At 58.4% G+C, this 9,940-nt stretch overlaps 1 protein-coding gene across 1 annotated transcript; it reads right to left on the bottom strand.

The window, feature by feature from the left end:
• Nucleotides 1–4,167: 4,167 nt before the first annotated feature.
• Nucleotides 4,168–9,940, bottom strand: LOC115337547. Its single transcript, XM_030005915.2, has 7 exons — nucleotides 9,544–9,940; nucleotides 9,089–9,160; nucleotides 8,935–9,006; nucleotides 6,977–7,084; nucleotides 6,516–6,578; nucleotides 5,912–6,086; nucleotides 4,168–5,401 (listed from the first exon to the last, which is right to left on the bottom strand). Exons 1-7 carry the CDS (start codon nucleotides 9,650–9,652, stop codon nucleotides 5,155–5,157), a joined length of 846 nt encoding a protein of 281 aa, XP_029861775.1. The 5' UTR covers nucleotides 9,653–9,940; the 3' UTR covers nucleotides 4,168–5,154.

Below are 9,940 nucleotides of genomic sequence, written 5' to 3'. Positions count from 1 at the left end.
ATCATTGAGCCTATGGTTTTATGAAATGTTACCAGCCTTCTAACTAACTTTTGCTGAAGAATAAATCTGAGTCTTAACACCTGTTGGATTTGGTTAGTCCTGCATCCCTAACATTTTAAATTGGCGTAGTCGGCAGGATGGTGTTAATGGAGGAATTATTAGGGAGGCACGGCTGCAGCCCTTCTCCCCCAGGTCTGGACTGGGTGAAGGAGAAGTGGTCCGACCCGGCAGTGGTCGTGGAGAGAGTAGAACTATGCCGCGGAACTTGTCGAGACGGCAAAGGCAGCGTGCGTGTCCTCCTGGGCACCTGCCGGATTCAAGCACAGAACCGAAAGAGTGATTCTGCTAGAAGGCAAGGGGAAATAGATTGTCTGAAGGTGGAATTGGAGGAAAGGGACGTGCGGCCCCTCATTGAAACCGACGGGCACGCGGGTCCGCCCGGTGGGAGCCCCCGGAGCACTGTTTGCACAGCCCCTTGGTTGGGACCCGAGCTCGGTGAGTTGCAAGCTAAGTTTTCGCGCAAGCCGGGTGAAACCGAACCTGAGTATTTGGGGAGAGTTTCTCTAACAGGGGAGGATCGGATACTGTTGAGTGATGATGAAGCAAGAGGTTACTGGGGACCGGGAGTGTTTCTGAGTGCCGGGCCGGCGGGTGATCAGTGGATAACGTCCCGAGTAGCCTACTGGGCTGGGGGTGTGGACCCCAAGGAGGGAGGAGAAGCTGTTACTATCCGGGAAAAGGGACTGTCGGAGTTAACGGAGGGCAGCAAGAAGGTCCGCCCAGCCGGTTGTCAACCCCGCCCCGAGCGGTCTCGAACTCGCGGTCGGTGGGGTCGGAACTGCGAACCCGGAAGGGACGGTCTCTGGCGGAAGGCGCCGGCACGGGGGGCAGCCCGAGCCGCGCTGCACGGGCAGTCCGCCGGCGGCGTCCGGGGCTGGGATTGCTGGAGGGGAAACCTGGAGACCCAAGGGAAGCGGGGTGGGGTGGGGGGGGCGAAGCTAGAGACCCAAGGGAAGCGCCAGCAAGCCCGCCCCCTCGGGAAGAGAAACGGGACCCTTTCGCGGCACTGCGAGAGGAACTGGAAGGGCTAAAAAACTAGAAGGTGCGGTTTGGGGTTCAGGCTGCCCAATCCGCATAGTGAATACCTGCCAATGGTCTGCTGATAAAGAGCCTTATATACACATTCCTGTGGGCCCAAAACAGATAAGTTTGGAATTCTTAATCGATACAGGAGCCCAAATTAGTGTTTTAAACGAACGACAAGCTAGTGAGCTGGGAATTAAGCCATCAGGAAAGGCTATAAACGTTAGAGGAGTAACAGGGGCGACAGAAAATGCCCCAGAGCTCGAACTCAACTTTGGTTACCGGGGGGGGGGGGGGGGGGGGGGGCGGGGGAAGAACGACAGCTGTGGAAGTGGCTTTAAGCCCCTATGAGGGAAATACACTGGGATTTGATGTGCTGGCAGGTGGGCAATGGGACCTACCCAATGGTAGGGTGTGGAGCTTCGGGGGCAGGGGGGCAGAGGCTATTCATGTGAGAACATTGCAGGTTGCTCCTGCACTACCGCAATCTAAAGTAACCCGTGTCCCTCAATACCCACTTCCAGTCGCAGCCAAATGGGGCATTTGGGAAGTAATTAATGATCTGGAGAAACGAGAGATCATCAGTCGCGCACATTCCCCTTATAATCCTCTTGTTTGGCCAGTCCGTAAATCAGATGAAAGGTGGCGACTAACAATTGATTATAGAAGATTGAACAGTAATACCCCACCATTAACTTCTGCCGTCCCAAGTATTACCTCAGTGATAACAGCAATACAGGCTGCAGCCCACCCATGGATGGTTGCTTTAGATGTCAAGGCTATGGGTTTTTTTATGGTTCCCCTAAGGGAAGAGAACAAACCCCAGTTGGCCTTCACTTGGGAAGGGACCCAATACACTTTCAATTGACTTCCCCAGGGATATAAGGACACCCCCACTATCGCTCACAATGCCTTAGCCAAGCTTCTTGATGCTGTGGAAGTACCATCAGGTGTCCACATATATCAATATATAGATGATATCCTGGTTGGTGGGGACAACAAGGAACAGGTAGGGCAAGCTGCCCTCCATTGGTATTGTTCCTATGACCTTAGCAAAACCCAGAGGCCTGCATGCCTGGGAAGCCTCGGATGGGAGTGGAAAGACTCGCCACATCAGTGCCCAGTGGATAATACTGGCCTTCTAACCCTGTGACCCGGTTTTAAGACCGAGGCCTAGTTTGTGCTTTCTTACGGGACCATGAAGGAACGAGTCATTCCAGTCCTTTTGCTGGCAGTGATGACGGTGACAGGCGTGGATGGTGAAGATCTGGATGATAATGTCATGGCAAAATGATGGATATTAATATATCGCGAGTCCTTGACCTCGCATGAGAGCAATGTAACAATTATAGTTGGAGGTTCAGATTGGATGGGGGAGGAGGTTATACTCATGTTGTTTATAGTTGGTCACCAGGTGCAGTAAATGCTATTTCAGTATGAAACACCAGATGTGACTATATCCTCCAACTAACCCATGGGATCACGGGGTGGATTTGGAATGGTACTACGCTATGCCCTGAAATTCCATGGGGGCAACTGTGTAGGGTACTCAAGGAACATCGATAGAGCATTCTAGAACTGAATTTACAACTACCAACCTTAGCCACCGTTACATCTGACAATTTGGGGACTCTTAAACTATCGGTTATATCGGTAAAATGACTATCAAAAATTGGGCTGTATTGGATTAGATGCCAAAGAAAGAGAAGGGTGTATGTAAAGTTTTGAACATGTCAATGGACAACTGCTGTGTTCACCCCAAATGGGTCAATGTGGCTTCAAGACTGAATCGACGAGAGAATATGGCAAGAGACTCGGAAGCAATTGCTTCTGCACCAGGGACCAACTGGTTGGGAAAAGTTCTGATATGTTCGTATTTTCTTTCACGGGGTGGGCGACCAGCCTTCTCTTATCTTTAATAATGCTTGTAGTTACGATTACTGTAATCTATATTGCAATAAGTTCTATCAAACGCTTGGTAGTGAAGCCTGTACTAACAGTTAAGTTAGTACTCCCTCAAAACTGTCCGTACACTGGATATTCCTGTGTTCGATATTGCACTTTAATTCTACACCAAAAGGGAATGATGGCCCACAATGAGCGTCAAATTCACCAAACTGCACCCCCTTTTAACTTTGGAGGCAAGACGTGACTGTACCACCACTTCAAGGAAACCAGTCGAATCATCACTGTGGTCATGGGGTGCATTGTGGCAGTACATCCCCCCCCCCCCCCCATCCCGCCAGCAGGAAACAAAACTTCTCCAGGAAGGGAGAAGGGGAAGGAAACCCTGGAGGCCGCAGGTTGAAATTTGAACTGGCCAATCGAGATGCGCCAGGTACACCGAGGTGACCCTCCTGGCCAAGAGAATTAAACGACCACAGGTCAGATTCGACAGGGGTATAAACGGGGTCCCGCCGGAGGACACGTCGGCAGTCCTCCTCGGAGCAGCGGGTCTGCAGTCAGGGACTCCCCCTCGGGCCGGGGCACCGCCCGAGGTAACTCCTCGAGGGAGAGAGCCCTCAGCTTTTAGGTGAGTGATACGCGCGTTTTGAGCCATCACATTAACTCTTGGGGATTCTTAAGTCGGCCGTGTAGTATTAATTCTCTTTACATCATTGAGCCTGTGGTTTTATAAAATGTTACCGGACTTCTAACTAGCTTTTGCTGAAGAATAAATCTGAGTCTTAACACCTATAGGATTTGGTTAGTCGTGCATCCGTAACACTCTCAACAGGAAGACTGCATCCGCCCCAAAGTCGCTCTAGCCTCAGGTCCCTTGCCTGTGGCTGAAGCCCAGGATGGCACATAAGAGCAAGGCAAGCAGGTGACCGTTCCCCCGGGTGCTCTCCTGCGCCCCTGCGATCTACAGCACCGACTGTGTGAGCAGCAGAGGGGCCTGGTGACCTCTTGGCCGGCACCTGCCAGCTCTCCCAACGCTCTTTCCAGGCCACGTGCAACACCCCTCGAGGAGCGGCTGGACCAACATCGGGCCCCGCGGGGCTCTCTTACCGGGAGAGCTCTCACGCACACCGAGGAAGCCCTCGCTAAAGCACTGCAGGGAAAAAAAAGATCATCCACGCTTCTCGGGGAGAAGCGGCAATCCCCTCTCCCCCTCGGTACTTTTACACTTTCTTGGCAATAGTAACCGTGATCTAAGCCAAGGCCTCAGCACTAACAACAGACCCAGCCACCCTTTAGACTCAAAAGCCATGTGCTTACTGTTGCACCCCCCCAGAACTGCCCTCTCTGTACTCACGAACGGCCTTGGCTCTAAACGGGTGTTCTGCTTCAGTGTCCTGTGAGGAGTGGCCGCAGCCTTAGCACGCAGCTGAACTCTTACAAATGCTCCAGCCAGCCTTTCAACACGCTGTTCAAGCAGTGGGGTGGCCACCACTTTGGTACGGCCAAGGCAGTAAAGGCCTCCCTCAGGGCGTGCCTTAACAGGAGGCCCAGCACCCAGGTGTGGACATACTTTGCAGCACCCCCAGTTGGTGATGGCCCATCAGTTAGGGCCCGTCAAGGCAATCGGCGAGGACCTTTGTTGTGCCTGCAGTGCATTGGCTCGGCAGGCTTCTGTCCCTGGCGATGTTCTTGATGGCTTCCCTCTTGTCCTGGGTATCCCATGTGAGGAGGCCCACGGCCAGATGATCCCGCTGCGATAAATGTTCCCTCACCCGACGGACGCTCCCGCGCCAGTCCGTGCGACTGGCCAGGTCGGACTCCCGCCACTGCCTCCCGCACCGTACGTCGGTGAGGCTGGTGTCGCTGTCTGTTGCTGGCCATGGCCATGGGCTCCCCCACTGGGGGCCTGGCGCCGGTCGGGGGAGCCGCGTGCCCGGCTCCCGCCTGCCGACACCGTGGGCATCCGCGGCTGCGCCCGGGCGCGGAGCTCAGCCAGTGCTGGTGCCGCGCGGGGCTTGCTGTTGGTAGCACACGGACACTTGCCTGACAGCTCTGTCCCTCTTTATTTTGAAACAAAGGGCTGAACCTGCGGCTGTCGGCAGGGCTTCTCTCAGCGCACACCCAAGCCCTACCCCGGCGGGGCCGCCTTCAGCCCCTGCTGGAGGGTCAGAGAAACGTGCTCTGGGGGCGGGATGGCCGTGTTGGTTGGGCCTGGAAGGTGCTGGCCTCGTCCCGCTGGAGCAGAGCCGCCAGGGATGGGCTGGGGGGCCGCGGGGGCCGCGGGGAGGCCGGGCGCGCCGGTTTTCCAGGCAGGACCGTCGGCTGCTGTCTTTGGTTCCATCTCTCGGCGGTGCCGGGGTGGCTGGTCCGGCTGTCCGAGCGCGAGCGGTAGCCTGAAGCGGCAGCGGCACGCCTGTGGAGAGAGGAGGCCGCTGAGGCCCTCAGCTGCAGACGGGACAGAGGGACTCAGCTCCGCAGCACGGCCCAGAGCCGGCAAGGCTCACCCCCACGGGCAGAGCCGCTGGCACAGCTCGGCCGAGGTGGGCACCCGCACCTCACGGCACCAGCGAGGGGGGCATTCCTGCGGGCAGGTTTGCTGGTCAGGAGCGGGCGCTTGTGCGCGTCTCGCTTTCTAGGGCAACCTCACGCCCCGCTCTTTCTCGTCCTGACCTTGCTTTGCCTATGGCTCTCCCTCCGGGGGGCTGCCCTTGTCCCAGGCAGGGTCACTTTGAGCTAACGCTGGCTCCAGCCAGAGCGGGCTCTCGAGAAGAGGGCCCGGGAATTAAGAGGCCTCAGCAGAAACCTCAGCAGAGTCTTTTGGCCAACCACTAACTCGCCACTCCACAGCAGCCTGACTAGAAATGCTTCGTGGCTACGAGCAGCCGTCGAAGGAAGCAGTGGGGGAGGGAAATCAAGAACTCACTGTTTCCTCTTCCTCCGCCGCCGGATCATGACACAGCAGAAGACTATTCCAAGTGGCAGGGCAACCATGAGTACTGCCGTGCCTATCATACAGCGCCTCCGCACATCTTGGGGACAGAGGACACTGCCGGGGCTCTGGGGCTCGTCACCACTCGTGCTTCTCTCGCTGACCACGTCTGCAGGAGCAATTGGGAACGTTAGATCGTCCTGTGCACCACTGGCAAGCTTGCAGCACGTTTGATGGGGTCAGGAAGGTCCCTCTTTCCCCACGGTGCTGGTGCCCGGGGGCACGCTCCCACCCTTTGGGACAGGTCGTCCCACCGAACAAACCTCAGAAGGCCAGAAGAGGAGCGCGGCGGGGAGCGCAGCTGCTCCTTTGAGGGACACGGGCAAAAGCCATCCCTGCAGCAGGCAGTGCCCCCCCCAGCTCTCCCTCCCCCTGGCCAGCTCCCACACCCCGAGGGGACAGAGTCAGGCCCTCTCAGGAGACACCTGGACCTTGCTCTCCCCTTCGGCCTTTTCTCCAGCATGCGCACCGCTTGCAGCCGCTGCCAGAGTTTAGGACGCCTCTCCCACTTCGGGACCCCAGCAGGACTGCTCAGTACCTGAGTCCGCTCGAGGAAATCCATATACGCTGCCGCGGTGGTCTTCTCCGGGCTTTGGCAGCGCTGCCAAAAAGCAGAGACGGCAGGTGAAGCCTCAGCATGGCTCGGGCACAGAGGACGCAGGAGGACGGGGAGGCTCCCCCTAAGCCCCTGCCCAGTCTGCGAGTCAGAGCATCGCTCTGGACCTCAGCTCACGGGAGGGATCCCGCTCGGTGCTGCTTTTGTGCCTTGGGCCTCTAGAGACTCCGGGCAACCTCTGGGATGCAGCTACGGCGGGAGGCACGTTCCGTCAAGAGGCACATCTCCCATCATCTGCAGGACGTGGCCCAGATGCCTCGAACCCAAAACACTTTCAGCTTTGGCTGCTGGCGTGACGTGCAAGAGCCAACGCTGGGGGAAGAGCCTGCTGACACGCAGCCACCCTGATGGGTGACACCAGCCGGCCACGGGACAGCAATTACCTGGTGTGCCAGGGGCCTGCCTCGCCTCCGGTCCTGCAGCGGAGACTGGCAGTGAGCCACTGCTTCCTCCCGAAAACACCTCCTTCTGCACAGCCTCTCGGTCCGTCTCTTGAGAAAGCAAGCGGGACAGTTGGATCAGACAGAACCATTCCCCACGAGGGAGATGGCATCTTCAGGAGGCAATCCTTCTCAAGGACATTGACGGGGTTTAGAAACAGCGCCTGGGCTTTCGGGGCTGCGCCTAGTCACCACGCCAGACAACAGCCACGCCTGAGCTGCTGGGAGACCGGCACATTGCACGCAACCTTCTGGTTTGCATTGCACGCAGCGCATGCCTGGCAAACTGTAAGGTGATGCTCAACGCCTTCCTTCAAAGGGGACGGGAAGAAGCTGCAGCCAGGCCAGCCGGGGAAACAGCCCTTCTGAGAAGGGCTCCTCCGCAAGGCCCTCATGCCCTTCCCTGTAAGCACCGGCAACGGTCACATTCGTCCCATCCCAGCTATCGGTCCGCAGACGGGAAACCGAGCACAACCCAGAAAGCCTGCCGAACCAGCATCTCCACCTGACCTCCAGCATCAGGAAAGGGCAGCCAGCGTTGCTGGGGACCTCGCTCCCGCCTGGAACTGGCCCAGCGGCAAGCAGTGCTGCGTGTGAGCTGAACACAAGTTCAGCGCACGCCAGGCCCTCAAATCTGCCTACCAGCGGACGTCTGCACAAGCCAGCTCTGACCCGTAATGGTAAAAGCGGGGCAGCGCCTGCCCCTGGCACGCGGCTTGAACCACAACTGGCAGCAGAGGCTCTGCACCGTCTCTGTGCCTCACCAGCACCTGCAAGGCGTGAAACCCAGCAGCGCTGCTGCGAGGCTCTGATCGACCCCTTCCCGCTGTGCAGGCTACAGCGTGTCCAGACAGGTACCTAAAACCTCTGGTTGCCGAGTCTCACGGCTAAGGCAGAGCGAAATACACCCACCGTGTCCTCTCTCCAGTTCCTCCAGCATTTGCCTTAGGAATCCAGATGGCTGCAGGGACTTTCTTCCTCCGTCACCTGGGTACTTGGCTCTCGCAGGACCTTAACGGAAAATACGTGGTTCAATTTCATGCGAATAAATTACAGAAAACCAGCGCTTAGCCCGTGGGGTCGGCAGAGACAGACTACTCACCCTTGCGATGCCGGCCGTGCTGTAGAACAGCATCCAGCCGAGGAGCTGGAAAAGTCCTCCCTACAGGCCCATCTGTCACTAAACAGCCAGAGAAGCTTCCGTCATCTATCGTGATCTGCATCGGCAGAACTGAACCGCAGAAGCGGCGAGGGGATCACGCAAGGAGAGGGCACGCACGTGCAGGTCTCCGTCCTCACACCTGCAGAGCCGCCCGGCTGGCAGCTCTCAAAGGGAGGGAAAAGCCGTGACGTACCCATGCCATCTCCCGAAGCCTCAGTCCTGGAGCCCAGCCGGGAAGCTGCATCGCCTTCGCCTGCCGGCACGGCTGCAAGAAAGCGCAGGACAGAACAGCTCCCGTGACACGGTTCAAGATACTTCCTCAGATCGGGCTGGCAGGCAGCGCAGCTCAAAGACGGGATTACCCCACGGCACTCATCTCTCCCTTCCACTCAGGAGCATGGCGCAAAGAGTTCCCGCGTGCCTGCAGTGGCACCATGCCGGGGCAAAACGACCCACGCCCGGAGCTGCCAGGAGAAAGGACTCCCTGGAGCTCACGCCAGCTCTAAACTCAACCCCAACAAGCCCGCTGGCCCGGCAGCCAGCACCGGGAGCAGCTCAGGCTCCGAGGGGCCGGCACAGACAGCTTCGCGAGGCAAAATGCCTCGGGGCGCGTCACTGAGCCTGACCCCTGCCCTCTCTCCTCTCCTCCGCGTCTGCGCAACGGACACGGGAGGAGCAACTTGCATTTCACACGGAAAGAAGACGGAAAGGTAAATGCTCCTTCCTCCCGCTGGCTTACCTGAGGGGTTGCTCTCGGGCTCGCGGACAGGAACGGACCGAGAAGTCGGGAAGCCGCCGACTTCGAGAGGATCTTAAGGAAAATTGCACAGGCATAAGCTCTTGCCACATTGTCAATGTCTATTCTTGCAAGGAGAGGGACATTGAGAACTTACCTGCAGGATGCCCCAAGGGCTCCAAACCAGCATCCAGCCGAGAAGCTGGATAACCACTGCCACCACCCTCGCCTAGAAGCAAGCACGGACGAGAAACGTTTCCATTGCGCGCTGGGATCCACTTGTGCCTTGGGGAAGTGCAGGCACTGGAAGGGGGTCAGGCAACAACGCGGGAGCCAGATGTAGGTGGAGACTGCCAAAGCTGCAGAGGGGCCTGGTGACCTCTTGGCCGGCACCTGCCAGCTCTCCCAACGCTCTTTCCAGGCCACGTGCAACACCCCTCGAGGAGCGGCTGGACCAACATCGGGCCCCGCGGGGCTTTCTCACCGCGAGAGCTCTCACGCACGCCGAGGAAGCCCTCGCTAAAGCACTGCAGGGAAAACACCATCATCCGCGCTTCTCGGGGAGAAGAGCCCGCTGGCCTGTGAAAGGCTGCACCAGCGCCGCCCGCTTACCTGCTCCCCGTGCTCGCCACGGAGCAGCCCAGACAGCCCTGACATGCAGGGCCACCACGAGGACGAGGAGGACGAGGAGGCGGCGCGCAGGGGCCATGGCTCCCTGCATTCGCACCGTGACGCTGCTGCTGCTGCTGCGGCTGCTGCTGCTGCTGCTGCTGCCGCCGCCGCAGTGAGGGCCAGGGGCTGAGCGGTCGGTGCTTATGTCTGGCGCATCACCGCGGGGCTCTGTGACCTCACAGTCCCGCTGTGACCTCACGGCCGGGCCGAGAATGCGTGAGGACGGCTCTCGCCACGGGGTGCTCGTGGACAGCCGCTGGAGCCCAGCCAGGGGAGCTGCCCTCCCGGGGCAATTATTTGACAGGCAAAAGGAAACCGCAAGAGAGCACGCGGTGGG

This window comes from Aquila chrysaetos, unplaced genomic scaffold (genome assembly GCF_900496995.4).
Source record: "Aquila chrysaetos chrysaetos unplaced genomic scaffold, bAquChr1.4, whole genome shotgun sequence".
Taxonomy (NCBI): domain Eukaryota; kingdom Metazoa; phylum Chordata; class Aves; order Accipitriformes; family Accipitridae; genus Aquila; species Aquila chrysaetos.
Note: the sequence above shows the minus strand (reverse complement) of the source record. Positions and strands in the feature narration are given on the sequence as shown.

Bases quoted from the DNA above. Each gene is read 5' to 3' on its own strand.
- LOC115337547 (XM_030005915.2), bottom strand. From the start codon at position 9,652: ATGCAGGGAGCCATGGCCCCTGCGCGCCGCCTCCTCGTCCTCCTCGTC. The intron at 9,007-9,088 runs GTAAGTTCTCAA...ATTTTCCTTAAG, and splicing joins GCCCTTGGGGCATCCTGCAG to ATCCTCTCGAAGTCGGCGGC. The intron at 6,579-6,976 runs GTAATTGCTGTC...GCTTTTTGGCAG, and splicing joins GCAGGCCCCTGGCACACCAG to CGCTGCCAAAGCCCGGAGAA.